At 40.9% G+C, this 19,283-nt stretch overlaps 1 protein-coding gene across 1 annotated transcript in view; it reads left to right on the forward strand.

Annotated features, from left to right (window-relative positions):
- Positions 1–939: 939 nt before the first annotated feature.
- The window catches only part of slc25a23b (solute carrier family 25 member 23b), a 41,378-nt gene continuing 23,034 nt past the window's right edge, over positions 940–19,283 (forward strand). Inside the window, exons 1-5 of the mRNA XM_085352048.1 lie at positions 940–1,152; positions 7,759–7,882; positions 7,984–8,071; positions 12,479–12,590; positions 12,890–13,048. Coding sequence (XP_085208174.1) covers positions 940–1,152; positions 7,759–7,882; positions 7,984–8,071; positions 12,479–12,590; positions 12,890–13,048 — 696 coding nt within the window. The remainder of the gene's footprint in view (positions 1,153–7,758; positions 7,883–7,983; positions 8,072–12,478; positions 12,591–12,889; positions 13,049–19,283) is intronic.

A 19,283-nucleotide genomic window follows, 5' to 3' on the forward strand; every position in this document is an offset into this window, starting at 1 on the left:
TAAACCTGTAATAAACACTGAGCTGATTACATGATTCTTATGTAATTCCTTCTTAGTGAAAGTGATGCTTTTTCTGCCATCTCCCTTTTTACAACCATCCCCAGTGTTCCCTAAAACTTAAAGGATGTGTTGAATATTATAATCATGTTTTATTGTGCTGATTGGTAGTGCTAAACAGCTGTCAAAACCAAACTATATTTTGTGCTTTAGTGCGGCTCTCCTGTATATATCCTTCCCGTATATACATGTGTACAGAGGAGGCTTCCCACAGTTACAGCGTGGTCCTCTGTACCACCCAGTAAAACATGGAAGCGCGCCAGACTGTAAGAAGGCTGGCTGTTGATTTGATTTGGCTCCCTGTAAAATATCGCAAACCTAATACAATCGCGTGAACTCGGTGATCTTCTCTCGTGCACTGCTGTAAGCGCGCGCGTACGCTGAGGCAGTAGGAGCGCGTGCCGTCAGTCCCAGGGGACGATGAATTTGCGGAGGTAGACTGCGTTTTACTCACTCTCCCTTCAAGTGGGTTTGAGGTTTTCGTACCATTTTTTAAGTGCAAGTAGGAGGTGATGTTAAGCTCCTGGCGCGCACACAGATGTGTTTCTAAAAGCCTACACTGCGGTAGAATGAGCGACTCATTTACGACCTTCTACTATGACGGAAACTTAAATTCAGCTGAATGACTTTATGGATTAGCGCGTGCTGGGGAGGACTGGCTATGTAACTGACACGGGGATTAATCAAGCTCGTCCAAACCGCATCCATCCATCTGGAAGGAACGTTAGTCTCTGCAGACTCCGTTCTTCTCCATTCATCCGTTACTATGTAAGACAATGGTACCAGTTCCTCTGCAAAAACACGCGCGGTTGCTTAGTTTCTGATGCTTGGCTGTGAAACAATCTGTCGATCAGCACCAAAACCCGGTTTTCTCCATTTCATATGGGCGAAGACGAGGAGTGCTCCAGCGCCCCTTCACGCCGCGGAGAAAATGCAGAGAACGGAAAGAGCGGAGCAGCTCTGGACCCAGAAAGAGAAAAGAGGTATGCGGAGCTGTTCGAGCAACTGGACTTGAATAAAGATGGCAGGGTTGACATCAATGAACTGAAGACCGGACTGGCAACTCGTGGTTTACAACTCCGAGAGGCTGAGAAGGTGAGCAGGTGTTTTTAATGCGGCACAGGCTGAGGCAGACGCACGCGCACGCTGTACGTGAACTAGTTTATAGTGTTTGTAAAAAAAAAAGTAAACTTATCTTAAGGGTAAAGAGTGTGGAAATGGTTTCTTCTGTATTTTAGGTTTTTATTTAATCAAGTTTATCTTTGTGTGTTTGTGATGCAAGGGCGTAGATTTGGCATGGACGGAAGGGACATGTCCCCACCAATATTCAGCGATTATTGAATTGTCCCCACCAATAATTTGATCTATTCGAGTAAAGAAAATCAAACCCGATAGAAAGAAAAAAAAACCCCGATCTGTCAACGTCTCATTCACCCAGCGGTGCAGAAAGAGTTAAATTACGTCCTCTACTGGAGTCCTACCTCATGTGACAAATATGGCCAATGTGATTGGCTGTGCCTTTCAGGGAGCTCTGTTTGGTTTTACCAGCGGCAAGCCTGCGCTCAGTTTTGCCAACTTAGCGACTTATTAGCGAGTTTTCAGACCCCTTAACGACTTTTTTTCTAAAAAAAAAAGTCGCTAAAAAAAGACGTGAAAGCGCGTATCACTTTTACTCTCAACAAGCAGCGGGTGCTGTAACGCAGTCAGTTCTTCTTTCACTCCTTTACTCTTATGCTGTTTTGTGGATCACAAGGTTTAAAACTACTTATAAACACACACACACAAAGTAACTCCACCAGAGTGCCTATTTCGGGTCACTTTTGCCGGTCCAAGCCCAGGTAAAGGAGCAGGGTTGGAATTGTGACATTAAAAAAAACAATAATTGCTAAAAGAAATTTAATTTGTAGTTCTAAATAAACTCTAAATGCATTTAGGACGTTTTTTACTCACTTTATGTCTCTTCCACGATGTTATTTCTCTCTCCAACAACATAGGTTACAATTAGATTAGCATGACCAATTAGGCGATGACGTCATTTAGCGACTTCTAGCGACTTTTAGGACAACCAATAGCGATTTTCCTTACTGAGGAGTTGGCAACACTGCTTGCGCTGCGAGGAGGAGAGGAGGATGGCAGCAAAAAGGAAGAACCTGGATATAAGTATTTTTCAAAGAAACCTGCAAGTCACTTAAAGCCAAATTAACTCATAATATGTGTCCGTCATAATAACGTTACAGGCTATGCTAGGCTTTGGCCCACATCAGTCTAAAATTGTATGTAACCACGAATAACGTGTTTTGGAAACTAACTGCACAACAGGCAGCACTATTAGTTATCTCAGTCTCCCAGAGTAGCATTTCTAATTTTGATTGAAACTGTCAGAGAAAACGGCAGCTTTGAGCAAGCCAGGATATTAGTTTACAGAGGCTGTTAAAATTATATGTCTAACATTAAAATGTTGGTGACACAATAATTTCATCCTAATGGTACTGACATATTCATAAGGTTAATTTTTGAGACAAAATGTCATGAGGTAGTCTTGTAGTGCCACCTTGTAGTGCAGTTTGCACAAATTGTTTTAAAAATGCACTCACCCTACAAACATTACTGATGAGTCAAGATCTGCACAAATTGACAGAAACACCGAAGCAGCTACTCATTTTATTCTTATTGTCATGTATGTCCTATTTGTCAGGTGACAGAAGAACCAACACAAAGCTCGGAGAGTAATGGTGATACAAGATCACAGGTGAAATTGGATGATGACTTGTTGGTTCATTACTGTATTTGAAGCACATGTGTGACTGCATGTATTTGGAATGTCTCACTGTTATTTATCAGGTGACAGAGGCAGCTCTGCCATGCTGTAGCTCGGACAGAGGTGAAGAGGTGAGGTCACAGGTGACTGACTGATGATTTGGTGCTGTAGATTAAATAGTATTTATTATCATGACAATTGTTAGGCTGCTGATGTAAATTGTTTCATTAGTGTATATTTGACAAAGAATCTGAATTGACATGTCTCACTTTTTATATGGCACGAATCAATGTGTTATTTTATCAGGTGGCAATATGTCGTAGTGCAGTCAGAGGGGAAGAGCCAGGGCCAAAGGTGAGGCACATCAAGCACAGAATAATAATTGTAATCTGAGGATAAAACGCATGTACTGAGGCTGAAAGAAGCTTCAGTGCTCTCAGAAGACTAAAAAGATGGCTAAGGTTAACAATGACTCAAATGAGATTAAACAATGCTGCTGTATGCCATGTCCACCAGGAGAGACTGGACAGTATAGATGTAAAACAAATATGCCAGCAGTTTGTCTCAGTTAACAAGAGGAGAAGGCATGTGTTTGGCTCCTTCACATAGTGGACATTGAGTTGTTGTGTGGGACACCAGTAGTCCATGTCTGTTGCTGTAACAGTAGTTCATGTTTAGAATAGAAAATCTCAGCTCACTGATTTGATCGGGGCAATTGTGTGCCTAAACTGTTGCATAATTTTGCTGAGAGATCTTTTACTTTGTGGTAATCTTAAATGAGTAGTTTTATGGACAAAAACCACCAGGTCATTCAGTGTTCCCTTAGGGCCAAAATATAACAGATGTTGGTGTACTATAACTGAAGTAATGATGTTAAGTCCTTAAAGTCATATTCTTTTATTGTCATGACTGTATTTGAAGCTATTTTTATTTTTGTATGATACCTGATTTATATGGATTATGGCTGAAGTAAACTAAAGCCTAAAATACTTAGTCATTTGTTTAATAGTACTTTAACATTATATAAGTCACATATAAAACTATGAATTGTGATTTTAAATGGTTTAAAAGCACGTAGAATAGCACATGTAGGCAAGTATATTTCTCCTCTTTTTATTAAGAAGCAAAAACCAAAAGGAAAAAAAAGAAACAGGGCAGAGTTCAGTGGTTGAATCATCCGTCCCCACCAATGCCAAAACCAAATCTACGCCCTTGTTGTGATGTCTTACTGAGGACACTCGACGTCAACGTGGTACGTGGTAAAAGTTATGTCTCTGAACAGAAGAATGAATAGAAGAAAAGAACTAACTTTTGAAATCCTGATCGTGGAGTACTTAAAGAAAAATAATATAAGGGATTGAGCTACTTTATGCTGGGGAGTCTAACAGCTGCATCCCCATTTTAAACCAATGTCAGAAATGGCAACAGTCTGTTGAAATAAATCAACTTTGTCACACATTTAGCAATAAGTCCAAGTTTAATGACATTGCTCAGTTTTTCTTGGACTCAGTAAATGAACTTTTTCTTCATTAGCCATTCAAATAATACAGGGGATGCTATACGCTTTATATATGGACTTCTGAAGATCCACAAGATGCATGTGGGTTATACCCATGAAAACCTTGCCAATCTTCTCTGCCAGTGACAAAAACGTATTCTGCTACTGACTCTTGTTGGGTGCTGTTTATTGAGTTGGATAATTGAAGACATATTGGCAAATAAAGAATTTGTTAATTTAATAAGCAAGGGCCTCGGTATCATATGGAAGAACAGCCTGGCACCTCCCCCTCATGCTGGTCACCAGCTTGGTCACACACTGCTGTGGGATGGCATTCCACTCTTCAACCAGCTTTTTTGCAAGTCAGCCTGTGTGATTGTGTTAGTCATTCTGGCTTGAGCAACATGTCCAAGCTGATCCCACAAATGTTCAATGTGGTTGAGATCAGGACTGCAGGTAAGCGATAGCATCCTCTCCAAATTCTGGTGGTAGTGTCCAATAAACTCCACTCTGTGGGGGTGAGCACTGTCAAAGTTCAGTCCCAGACTGTTGAGATATGGGATTGCCATAGAGATGGCCTCCAATGATGATAAATCTTGTTTTTACAGTGAGGGAGATGCCGCTGAACACAATCACACTGTCTCCAGCAAAAGCTGTTACCAATGAACATAGCATTCTCTGCATCTTCTCCACACTGTGATCCAACTGCCATAGGCAGAATCTGGACTCACATAAGGTTCCTCCACATTTTCAGCTTCCAGTGAACATGTTGTCAAAGCAAGAGTCAATAGCAGACTAAGGTGTTTAGTATTGGCAGAGAAGATTTGGTAAGTTTTTCATGGACTCATCCCACATACTCAACTCTGCTATTCAACCCACAGATATATTTTCCTTACAAATGTGGCACCATTTAAAGGGAAATAACAGGCTTTCCAGTATAAGATTTATTGCCAATTAATACAGCAAGAAACAATTGAGCATGCACACATTTTCTTACTCTTTAAGAAAGTTTAGTTTTGTTTGCCTCAAGACATAGCTCAGGTACTGAAGCTGGGCTTTATTTACCTTACTTACTGTCAGTGTTGGTCAAGTTACTTGAAAAAAGTAATCAGTAACTAATTACTTATTACTTGACCAAAAAAGTAATCCCGTTACTTTACTGATTACTTATTTTCAAAAGTAATTAATTACTTAGTTACTTAGTAACTTTTTAAAAACACGATTTACAACCTGAATAGGTGATAAAGCGATAGATCTTTCAGCCCAATTCTACTTTTTCTGCATAATCCATCATACAAAATGTAATCAAATGGAAAAGTCTCCTTTTAAAACTTGTTTTATTAGTTTTAATCTTTTAACTTTATGCATCAAGCAAAAATTTAATTATATGCAACATTCTCTGACTGGAAGAAATTTGTTTAATATTTAAACCTATTTTCTACACATTCCAGCACATAAAATAATTTTTTTGTGTGTTTTTACACTCACTCTTTCAAATAGATGCAAGTAAAACACAGCAGCAAATAAATAAAGTCAAAGACTAGCGAGAGAAGTGACTGAAGAAGAAATACTCAGTGCATCATGGAAATTGCGCAGCAGCCTTTACCTGTTGCAGCATAACTAAGGGAGGATTCAGGGTCACCTGATCCAGCCGTAACTCAGCAAAAATGAAAGTTTGAAGCCTAATCTTAAAAGTAAAGATAGTGTCTGTCTCCTGAATCCAAACTGGAAGCTGGTTCCACAGAAGAGGGGCCTGAAAACTGAAGGCTCTGCCTCCCATTCTACTTTTAAATACTCTAGGAACAACAAGTAAGCCTGCAGTGTGAGAGCGAAGTGCTCTAATAGGTGATATGGTACTATAAGGTCATTAAGATAAGATGGGACCTTGTATGTGAGGAGCAGCATTTTAAATTTGCTTTCAGGAAAGTTTTCAGGAAACACTGTGAAATGTTCAGTTTCTAGGCCATATGTCAGAGCAAGATCTAGAGTGTGAGAAAAGTAGTGGGTGGGTTCTTCTACATTTTGAAAGAAGTTAACTGAGTCTAATAATAAATAATAACAATGCCCTGTTAAGTATTTTTAAATGGTAAATGGACTGATTCTTATACAGCGCTTTTCTACTCTCCCGGAGTACTCAAAGCGCTGTATACAACAAGCCTCACTCACCCATTCACACCCACTTATACAAGCACTTCTAAACTCAAGTGCAACTAATAAACATTCATGCACATTCACACTCCAATGAACGCATCGGAGGGCAATTTCGGGTTAATATCTTGCCCAAGGATATTTGACATGCAGACTTGGGGAGCCAGGAATCAAACCACCAACCTTCCCATCAGTAGCTGATCTGCTGTACCACCTGAGCCGCAGCCACCATTTTTAGCATCTACATTGACGTTAAAATCACCCACAATACTTATTTTATTTGTGTTGAGCACTAAATTTGATAAGAGTGAGAAATCATACAGAAACCTTGAGTAAGGCATGGTGGGCAATAGATATCAACAAATAAAACTATTTTTGAGTTTTCTTGGGTGGACAAGGCTAAGCATCAGGCTTTCAAATGAATTGAAACTCCCTGGGTCTGTGGTTGATTAAAAAGCTGAGGTGCAAAGCTTGCTACCATATCCTCCCTTTGCCTGTGGTTTATAGATTCTGACATTTAGTATAACTCTGGGGTGCTGATTCATTTAAACTAACATAATCATCATGCTGTAACCAGGTTTCTGTAAGATTTGTTAATCAATTATTAATTGATGTGCTAACAGGCACTTAGAAAAGAGAGATTTAAGGTTTAATAATCTAGATTTTACTGTTTTACTTGTTGCAGTTGAGAATAATATGTTGTTCTTTCTTTGTCTTTTTTTGTGTTTAAATCATTTTTGCTGATTCAGTCCAGTAGTGAAATTTGCTAGTTACCAGCACTAATGTCAGGGCAGTACACTGATTAGTGTGTATTTCCTGGATAGCTAGTTAGCTAGCACTTTTACTGTATCATGCTGCTGAGTGACTGCTACTCGTCAAACACATTTCATTGCAATATTGACCCTGTGCTAACTTGCATATGACAAATAAAACTGAAAACTGAAACTGAAACTTTTACGGTTAGCTACGTTAGCTAAAATGGTCATTCGCTCTGATTCTTGCTGCTGCTCCTAATGAGGAATTTCTGTGTGTGTATTGATTTTGTTAATGTACTGAACAAAGTTTTGAAATAAACTCACCGTGGCTCCCTGTGCTCTGTGGTTGTGAATCCAGCATGGTAGACAGGACAATGGAAATGGACTGGCTGACTTCAACTCTCTTCTCCTCACTATTTGCACTCCCTGATCCCACCGTTTGCCCCATGTCATTTACATTGTGAACACATCCTAATTTAAGCCTTTTTTTGGCTTTAATTCCCTGTTTACTCTGTGCTTTCTCTCTTTCTCTGGACTTACAGATAGTCCTTGAGAGCGACACCAACCATGATGGTCTGCTGGATTTCCAGGAGTTCTCTCAGTACCTCCAGACTCACGAGAAAAGACTCTGGCTCATGTTCCACAGACTGGACCGTAACAATGACGGTGTGTGCATGCTTAACACACAGTAAATACACCACCCATAAATAATCTCTTTACAGGCCCCAATTTCCAATGCTGTTTGTACTTTCTGATGTGTTTGGTAGGGCAAATTGATGTGGGGGAGATCCAGCACTCACTACAAAAGCTTGGAGTGGAGGTTACCATGGAACAGGCCTCCAAAATACTGCAGAGGTACCATGTCTGAAATGGAAATTTGATTTTGTTTGTATTTCTTTACACAGTGATCTATTACAGTCAAGTCTTCTCTATAGTTTACCTCATAAATCCCTCCATAAACTGCAGTTGGTTCAAAATACAGCTGCTCGTATTATTTCCAGAACTAGATCCACTGAACATATAACACCTGTTAAACAGCTCCATTGGCTCCCAGTTCACCTCCGTGTCAATTTCAAGATCCTGCTTCTCACTTTCAAAGCACTTCATAACTTTGCTCCTCCATATCTATCCAAGCTTCTCCATACATACTCACCCCTTCGTACACTCCGCTCTTCTTCAGCTTCCCTTCTGTCAGTTCCACCTGCTCAGATTTTACACCATGTGCCATTGTAGCTGACTTGGTTGAGCAGGTGATCCATATGCCAAAAGTCTACAGGTGCCTGGGTTTGATTCTATCTCCCTTGTGCTCGCCCTACTTTCCAGTATAAAAAAGGTTAAAACTACATAAATGATTTAAACTCAACTGGCTAAGTCGGAGGATTAGCTTTGAGGATTAAGGGAGTTTACAAAGCCAAAGATTTTGTGGCAGTGGCATTTGTGAAGGCCGCATCTTAAACAATCAGTAGCAGTTAGTGATAGAACTGAACTTTCAGGTGAGTTTCCAACTGGAGAAGGGCCCAGGGACAAGGCTGGCATACAGATGGTTAGCACGTGAGGGGATTTAGGACACAAGAAGTGCACGTAATAGTAAGGATTTAGAAAAGCAGCTACTTGACTGCTGTAATCAGAGGATGATGAAGTGTTAATATCAAAATATTACTAACAGTGAAAAAGAAGTGCACAATAAAAGAAAATAATATTAATGGACTTGGGTTGCAAGATGGCACCTGTGTTTGGCTGTGCCTCTGTCTATGTGTTTGTTTATTTTACATATTGTGCAAGTATTTTTGGTACAGTTTTGCCCGGTGTCATCTTCCTTTTAATATATGATGCATCTGATAAAATCTGCTATGGATAATTTTCAGAGTCAACAAAATGAGGTTGTTTTTCCAGTGCTGCTTGAGCACTTCGCCTTTGCTTAGGAGGCTTCGTCAGAGGAAGCGGGGGAAAAGAGCTGGTTTCTTTGTACTACTTTGTCGGCTTTGGAGAGAAGCAGGTCTTTGGGAGCTTTACTCCTGGGCTGCTGCCAGTCAGATTCACCTGAGGCTTGTTGAGGCTGGCCTGTTTTTCACATTGTCATCTGAAAGTGTGGAAAGCCATGGGAAAAATCTATTAAAAAGAGGCCTGTGTTGAGCTGGAAGGCTCAGGTTGATCAGGGTCAACTGGCCTCCTATACCACCGGAGTGAAGGTGTAATTTGGCAAGCCTTGGATTGCTTTGGAGTGCTTTGAGTGCTCAGAGTAGAAAACCACCATATAGGAACCAATCCATCTGCCATTCGCAGATATGGGCAGAGAAGCTGCCTCTGGCTAGGAGATGTGGCCGTCTTGAAACAAGTATTTATAATCTTGATGGCCGAATTACATGAAAACTTGTTTTAAACAGGTGAGAGGGAATGATGTCAAACAGATGGCACCTCCAACAACTTGCCTCACACATTATTGGATCTGAGCATCCTTAGAAAGTAAAGTCTGCTCATCCTCATCTTGTACAGCGTCTTGTACACTGTTGGTTCCTCCAGTCAGGTGAAGTACCTGTAGCCGTCCCCGTTTTCTAACTCTTCACCCGCCATGTTGATGGGCCTAGTTGCAGTGTTTTTTTCCTCCGAAAGTCAGCCAACATGTCATTTGTGTTGCTGAAATTCAGAAGGAGGTGATTTCTTCTTTCTTCTTAATACATCCAACCACTGCAGTGTCATAAGAGAACTTCTGCAGGTGGCATGTTTTAGTCTTGTAATGGAAATTTGAGGTGGACAGGAATGGAGACAGGACTGTCCCCTGTGGTGCCCTAGTATTACTAACCACCACATCAAACAGTGGTACAAATTAAGGGCTCTCTGACAGATAGTCAGCAATCCAGGAGACAATAGAAGTGGTGAGGCCCATCCTGAGCAGCTTATTATTTAGCAGAAGTGGGTGGATGGTATTAAAGACACTGGGAAAAAAAACATGATTCTAAAAATGCCACCAGTACCATCCTGTTAAGAGTGAGCATGCTGAAAGAGGTAGATAATCACCTCCACAAGAGGGTGGTACGCAAACTGAAAGGGGTCAGGGGATGTTTCACCTGCAAGATATGATGGGCAAGAACCACTCTCTAGCACCTTCATGACATGTGACATCAAGGCATTTGGTCTGAAGTCATTAAGGCCAGAAGGAATGGCTTTCTTCGGTACCAGTACTAAACATAACGTCTTCCATAGTACACTCAACAAAAATATAAACGCAACACCTTTGTTACTGCTCCCATTCCCCATGGGATGGACGTAGAGACCTAAAATTCATTCCAGATACACAATATAACCATCCCTCCCAAACAGTGGTCACAAATCAGTCCAAATGTGTGGTAGTGGGCACATCTGCTATATTGAGATAATCCATCCCACCTCACAGGTGTGCCACATCAGGATGCTGATCTGACATCATGAGTAGTGCACAGGTGTACCTCAGACTGCCCACAACAAAAGGCCACCCTGGAATGTGCAGTTTTGTCTCACAGCAAAATGCCACAGATGCCACAAGCAATGAGGGAGCGTGCAATTGGCATGCTGACAGCAGGAATGTCAACCAGATCTGTCGCCCGTGCATTGAATGTTCATTTCTCAACCATAAGCCGTCTCCACAGGCGTTTCAGAGAATATGGCAGCACATCCAACCGGCCTCACAACCGCAGACCTCGTGTAACCACACCAGCCCAGGACCTCCACATCCAGCAGGTTCACCTCCAAGATCGTCTGAGACCAGCCACCCAGACAGCTGCTGGAACAATTGGTTTGCACAACCAAACAATTTCTGCACAAACTGTCAGAAACCGTCTCAGGGACGCTCAACTGCATGCCCGTCGTCCTCATCGGGGTCTTGACCTGACTCCAGCTCGTCGCCGTAACAGACTTGTGTGGGCAAATGCTCACATTCGATGGCGTCTGGCACGTTGGAGAGGTGTGCGCTTCACGGATGAATCATGGTTCACATTGTTCAGGGCAGATGGCAGCTGAGAATGTCCCAGTTCTTGCATGGCCAGCATACTCACCGGACATGTCACCCATTGAGCATGTTCGGGATGTGCTTGACCGGCGTATACGACAGCGTGTACCAGTTCCCACGAATATCCAACAACCTCGCACAGCCATTGAAGTGGAGTGGACCAACATTCCACAGGCCACAATTGACAATCTGATAGACTCCATGCGACGATGTGTTGCACTGCATGAGGCAAATGGTGGTCACACCAGATACTGACCGGTTCTGGGTCCCCAGACCCCCAATAGCGCAAAAAACTGCACATTCCAGGGTGGCCTTTTGTTGTGGGCAGTCTGAGGTACACCTGTGCACTACTCATGATGTCAGATCAGCATCCTGATGTGGCACACCTGTGAGGTGGGATGGATTATCTCAATATAGCAGATGTGCCCACTACCACACATTTGGACTGATTTGTGACCACTGTTTGGGAGGGATGGTTATATTGTGTATCTGGAATGAATTTTAGGTCTCTACGTCCATCCCATGGGGAATGGGAGCAGTAACAAAGGTGTTGCGTTTATATTTTTGTTGAGTGTATAATGTCTTCACCTTCACCAATTGCTATAACAGTGATCAGACAGGAGACAAGAGGATGCAAAGGGGTCTGCATGGGATCCTACAGCCATGTTGGTGTAATTAACTGGGAATGCTTTTTATTAGTGAAGAAATCTTCCACTTAGGTTGAAGAGATACTGCAGGGGGCAGATGGTTGGGCATCACAGGACTTCAGGACCCTGGAATTGATGCAGCCAAGGGCCTGGAGCTTTAATTTAAACCCCTTTTCCATTAGTACCTACTCGGATCGACTTGCCACCGTTCGCCACAGTTTTCAGGGTTTTCCATTAGGTGATACTGTAATAATACCTGGTACCAGATACTAAAATAGTATGTGCTCTGAAGGGGTTCTAAAGCAATCTGAAGAGGTACTAAAATGCATGGCACCAATTGGCCGGTCAGTGGCATGACTCAATGAGTTATGAGAGCGTCTTATTCGCCAAAATCAAAACTGCTATTTTTTAAACCCGGCATCAAGGGAGATGGCATAAAGGGGGCAAATACTCTTTCACAGCACTGCATGCTTGCCCGTATGGTGCTTTTGCCCATGGCCATTTGGGACCCTTGAGCTCCTGAATACATCTGTTATACAAATGTCAGAAGATGTGATGTCACTTTGTCATCCAGTTAATGAGGGCGAGAAACAGTGAGCATTAACCGGCCCTAACCTTCTCTCTTTCTCCCAGTATGGACAGAGATGGGACTATGACTATTGACTGGAATGAATGGCGTGATCACTTCCTGTTCAACCCTTTGCACAACATGGAGGAAATTGTCCACCACTGGAAGCACTCCCATGTAGGAGTGTTTTTTTTTTGTTTTTGTTTTTCACTTTTAAATGTTATAAATGATTATAAATGATTAATAAATGTTAACATCCTGACAGTATTTATATTTTCATGCTAATGGGTTATTAGGATGAAAATATTTGGTCGTATTTGGCCAAAACATAATCAAGTTGAACTGTGAACTACACTGTTTTCATTCATACCTCATATAGATGTAGATTATGTAACAGTTAGCATGTGTTGGCAAGATGCAGTGGCGAAGAACGAGCAAACACAAACACAGTTTCTATCTTTCTAATGTTGTTTTAGATGTTTGACATCGGGGAACACCTGACAGTGCCTGATGAGTTTTCAGAGCGGGAGCGGCAATCAGGTTTGGTATGGAGGCAGCTGGTTGCTGGAGCCATGGCAGGGGCAGTGTCCCGGACAGGAACTGCTCCACTGGACCGTCTCAAGGTCTTCCTGCAAGTGGGTATTCACACTGTCCTGCCACTGATACACACATTTAGTTTACTATATAATGACCTGAAAAGAGCCAGAGACATTAGTCGACTTAATGCTCTGTGTAATTTCCAGTGATTGTTGTTATTGCTACACCCAGTCCTTAACGGACACATATTGTGAAACTCCACCTCTGTGAAGAGGTTTTTTTCCAAAGTATGAGTTTTGAACATTTGAAGCCTTCTTATAGCCTCTTCAGCAACAAGATTACCTTCCAGCTTTACAGCAATTACTTCCCCGTCTTTGTATGTGCATTCTGAGTAGATGCTTCCATGTGGTTGTTCACACAAAACTAAAACAAAGATGCCAACAGGTAAGAAGGAAGAAAAACATTAATAAACATTGAGAAAAAACCACTAGATGATCCATTAGAAGTTCAAAAGTTCCATATGAACACCAAGATTGGTCACTTTTGTCATTGGCTGTGTGTGGCAGGCAGGAATGGAGGACCCAAATACAGTCTCTCTGAGGCGAAAAGTGAACTCCAAAACAGCTTTATTGCTGGACACAAGGAAAACTAACTAAACTGAGGAGTACAAAATAACCTAGACAGACAGAACGCAACGTGAATGAGGGAGAACGCAACGGAGGACAGAAGAAACAAAGGGCTTAAATACACGGGGAACACAGCTGGGGCTAACATCACACAACGAGACAGGACACAAAGCTGAACATAACACGTGAGACGAGGAACCTTCAAAGTAAGTGAAGCAAAACAGAACATGGCCCACATGGAAGTAATGGGAACACAAACTGACATACACACACAGACGAGACCAGAAAATAACAGACGTGAAAACACAAGTGAGACAACGAGACACAAGAACACAGGGAAGGCACCATAAAAAAACTGAGAACTACACATCAGGAATACTAAATATAACTAGGGGAGCTAGAAATACAAAACTAAATAATAGAAACACTAAATCAAAGAACGTAGATGAACAAAACCGTTTTCAGAAGCCACTGGGCAACTGTGGGTGCTTCTGACTTGAACCAGTAAATTTTTATCATTTTTCTTGCAGTCATGAGGAGATAATTTAGGAGAAAGCGCTGCTCATAGGAGAAACCATCAGGAAAGATATCCCAAAAAAAGATAAGAGTATCCATTGGGAGGTTGACTGACAATATGTTTTGCATAATGTTCTTAATATCCATCCAGCTCTGTTGTATGCAAACACAGTCCCAAAAGAGATGCGTCTGGTCCCCCCAAACCCCACAATTTCTCCAACACTTATCACCAGAGATGGGCAGTAAAAAAATTGAAAAAAGTTGGAAAAAGTAACGCGTTACTGTAATCTGATTACTTTTTCAAGTAGCAAGTAAGGTAAGGGATTACTATTGCCAAAAAAGTAATTAGATTACTGTTACTTTCCTGTAAGCACGCTGCGTTACTGCATTACTAAAGCCGTGATTTTTTTGCGAGTGTCTCATGACAATGACGTAAGCGAGTGCAACGTTCGTTGCAACAGCTGTGTGCAGATCAACAATGGATAATATGTAGAGTGCGGGAGAGCTTATGACCGTGCAGCGTTTAACGCGTGGAAGTACTGACCTTACTTTGAGTTTGATTCCGTAAAAAGTGACAAAAACATTAGCGTCCACTGTTCACTGCGTGGGAAGAAAACTTATTTTTACAGCGAAAAAAACCCCTAAACTTCAGAGCAAGCACCGAGTATGCTGCCACGGGAATGTGAAATTCACAGAGAAACTCACAGATTCTTCCACTGACCGCTGCGGCACACCTGCACCAGGGCAAACCTCCGCCTGCCGCACTCCTGCTAAACAGGTGAAAATAGAGCAACAGGACCGCTGAGTCTTTGATTTTATTTATTTTCTACTGTATTTCACTTGCATCTATTTGAAAGACTGAGTGTAAACACAAAAAAAATATTTTATTTTATGTGCTGGAATGTGCAGAAAATAGGTTTAAATGTTAAACAAATTTCTTCCAGTCAGAGAATGTTGCATATAATTACATTTTTGCTTGATGCATAAAGTTAAAAGATTAAAACTAATAAAACAAGTTTTAAAAAGAGACTTTTCCATTTGATTACATTTTGTATGATGGATTATGCAGAAAAAGTAGAATTGGGCTGAAAGATCTATCGCTTTATCACCTATTCAGGTTGTAAATCATGTTTTTAAAAAGTTACTAAGTAACTAATTACTTTTGGAAAAAGTAATCAGTAAAGTAAAGGGATTACTTTTGGGGTAAAGTAATCAGTAATTAGTTACTGATTACTTTTTTCAAGTAACTTGACCAACACTGCTTATCACTGACACTACTTTTGGAAAGAAAGGTTTTCAGTGGAGTTCTAAAATCTTAATTTAACCTTTCTCCGCCCACCTCTCAAAACTCAGATCTGACAATGATGGAAGGAACTCAACATTTCCATTTACGGGAACAGCTTGAGACATGGTTGAGTCTGACCCTTGGTTGTGTAATCTGCCAGATAAATTTAGATGTAATGCTTTCTAATAATTTGAATGCAGACTGTGGGATCAAAATGGGTAGGTTCTGAAATAGGAATAATAGGCGTGGAAGAATATTCATCCTTATACATTCAATCCTCCCCATAAGAGTGAGTGGGAGTAGGTTCCATCTGTCCAAGTCCCTCCTTGAATAACCGATCATAATTGAGTGCAAGTAACTGATTGGTTTTAGGAGTAATAATTATCCCCAAGTATCTGAAACCCTGTTTAGAGTGTCTAAAAGATACAAGATGATCTAGCTGTGTGGGCCAGTTCCCAACAATCATTAATGTTGCGTCTGTGTTTCCACATGCCCCGCTAGTTTAGAGACTTATTCCTCATGAAGAACACAAGACATAACAGAACATCTTCAACCGGTCTTTAACTCGCTAACGAGGGAAGCCTTGGTCAGAACCAGGCGGTGGAGCAATGCTCCTCTCCTTTCTCTAGCCCAAATCCTCTGTGAGCAACACAAGGTGGTGAATAACACACCCTTGGTAAATTCAAAAACCCAGAAAAATTGGCTGGCGTGGGTGGTCAGGATCAAAGGAATGGCTTTGATCCTACTGCTTGAACTAAGACTTTACAAATTTAAGAACCACAATGACAACATTCAACAATTTGACTTAACAATTAACGCCTCAGATTTGTTTGTATTTATTTTATAACCTGACACTGTACCATAATCTTTAAGATTGCTCAGAAGGGCTGGGACAGAGGTGACCAGATTCTCTAAAAATAGCAAAATATCATCTGCGAAAAGTGACAGCTTATATTGTGTATTGGTTTCATTTCTAATTCCTTGTATGAGAGGGTTGGATCTGATCAGTTCAGCTAACGGTTCAATACTGAGAGCAAATAAGGACGGCGCTAACATTTCACCCTGTCTAGTGCAGTGGCCTAGAGAGAAGAAGTCAGTGGCCATTAACCCTTACCCGAGACTTGGGATTTTTATATAATGTTTGGACCCATGAAATAAAAGTGACATTGATGAAGTATTTTTCAATTACATGTTTCAGCTTATATTATTGAATCTCATAGCGCTGCATACACACTTATAAAAGGTGAAGTTTTACTTGATATTTAATATTGCATTGTAATAATGTACACCTTAGTTTGCCCTTGTGTTTTGCAGCTTTGTGCATTTATTCCACTTACTTCTATGCTCCTGATGTTCCCTTAACAAGTTCTTCCTGTTTCATTTTTTAATATCCTATCTAATCTAATGTATGTTGCATTTGGGTTTGTTATCTAGTTTTCCTAATTAGTTGCAGTTCCCTGGTGTTCCCATCTCCCTAATTACCTTGTGTGTGTTTATAGCCCTCGTCTTCTATAGTTTATTATATATTTATCATCCTGTTTATTGTTTCCTGTGTTCACCTTAGTTTCCTAGCTCCCAGTATTTTCCCAGCATTGTTTTATGGATTCTGGTTCTGGTTCAATAAAAGATTTCACACCACATTGCTGCTCACTTCTGCCTGTGTGCTTTGCAGAGTGTCATAGCCTCCTGCACATCCCATTCATCCTGCTATAGATAGGCTTAAGCTGCTGTTGGATCGTTGCTTGTGTTAAGAAACTGAAGACACTTTTAGTCAAAGCCACCAGACTCCACTGGAAAAAATGACAATTTTACCTGCGATGCAAATAACCTGTTGTTGCCTCGATCATTTTTTGGGTGACTGATGTTTTAAGACAGTAATTCTAAAATCGACTGTGTTAAACAGTCACACAGTAACCTTGTGTCCTCCAAGATAAAGTTAGAGTTTGGTTTCATTTTTGTTCCTGTAAGTTGAATCTGGTGGGTTTAAGAGAAATACCTCTCCGTCAATCACAGGGCTCTTCCTGAAAGACAGAGATGCAGACATTCTAATTTGATTTAGAAAAAGAGGACCAAACTAGGGGTTAACATTAATAGTAAAAAAAATGATCTGTGTGGTATTTTGGGCTGAAACTTTAAATATACAGTAACTTATGACTATCATTTATTTGTCTGGAAGTGGTATTTATTGAGACATTCAGGTAAACAGTAGTCAGGATTGTATTGCTCTTGTATGCACATATCTTATGCTTGTACTGTGTGGCAGCTGAGCATCAGCCAAAGCAGTGATGACACAACATCAGACTGTCCTGCACTATTGTTATACTGTTATATGTTGTACATACTTCACACTACAAAGTCTGTCATTATGACAATAGCTCATAATGACAGATGCCTGCAAGCTGCATGCATCATATTTTAATAGAACGATCTGGATATAATTTTGAGGCTATGGGCTAAATAATCCACCCCTAGTTATACATATGTCACATATCTTTTATAACAGCTGAGAGAAGGGCACAAATACTGTATGCTTGAGTATCATAATGACAACAAAGTTGACTTGGATGTGATGAAGTTACTAGTTCCAGTCCAGTTTTTACATGTTAGCTTAGCTAATAGCCATCACCATTTTGTCCGTCTGTATCTGGAAGTCCCACAGGATCTTAGCTCGGTCATTCTCCACCACCCTTGAGGGCGTCTCCCATTTTGACCTCGGGACTTCCAGGCCATACTCGGCACAGATGTTTCTGTATACTATGCCACTGTATACCAGCCACTTGGTTATGGCGTTCAATGTATGCCCTGCCTGCTAGCATCTTGCACCCTGGTGTTATTTGCTGGATTGTCTCAGGGGCATCTTTACACAGCCTGGTGTTATAGACCCCAGCCTCTATGGATCTTGTGTTCAGAGTTTGTTCCTGTGCGGCCATGATTAGTGCCTCTGTGCTGTCTTTCAGTTCAGCTTTCTCCAGCCACTGGTAGGTTTTCTGGATGTCAGCCACCTCTGCTATCTGCCAGTGGTACATAAAGTGCTGGGGCCTGTCCTTCCATGATGGTTCTTCCTCTTTCTCCTCTTTCTTGGGTTTCTGCTGCATGAGGTATTCACTGGATGTTCGTTGTCTCATCCTGGATTATGGTGCTGATGCTCACACTTCCACTTAGCATCCAGCCTCAGGGTGCTGGACTTGGAGTGAAACCCTCCATGCATGGTCAGGAGCTTCCTTGTCTTGATGTCAGTGGCTTCTATCACTTCCTTTGGCCAGCTTATTATCCCAGCAGGTTAAGGATCACAGGCTTTTTTTGTTTTACCTTTTTAACCATCAAATTTTATAATATGCAATAAAACAAGAATCTACAACTTTCTTTTTTTGCTCAAATGTTGCTGTTAGAACTTAAATTCATATAATTCATAAATTCATATAAATCACTAAAATATTTTTATAATTATCAGAGAAAGTTCATTTTGGTGCTTATCAGTTTTCCTATACATATCAGTGAATGTGTAATTGAGATGCATTAAATTAGCAAGAAAAGCACTATGAATTTCAGCCAGTTTATTAATATTAGTTTAAAGTGGTTAATGTGCTGACATATCACCAACCTACTCAGTGCAGCACCAGTGTATCTATGTCTACATTAATAACATTTGAAGTTATTTCTAAGCGATTTGAAGAGTCTGTTGTAGTGAGCAGAGTTTCCTCTGAGTCAGATGAACAATAAAACAAAACAAAACAGCAAAACAAAGCAACACTGGGGTGTAGAACCTTAAAGATAAGACAAAGATGACAAGAAAACCAGAGAGAGAGAAAAGAAGAGAAACAAAGTGAAAATGAGACAAAAATCAACAAAGCAGCATATTCTTAAAGAGAAGTAATGCACTGGCTAGCTCAGCAACACCAAAAGGCC

The sequence above is a fragment of the Diplotaxodon limnothrissa genome, linkage group LG4, assembly GCF_057381915.1.
Source record: "Diplotaxodon limnothrissa isolate DT_005_m linkage group LG4, D_limnothrissa_male_GT1.1, whole genome shotgun sequence".
Taxonomy (NCBI): domain Eukaryota; kingdom Metazoa; phylum Chordata; class Actinopteri; order Cichliformes; family Cichlidae; genus Diplotaxodon; species Diplotaxodon limnothrissa.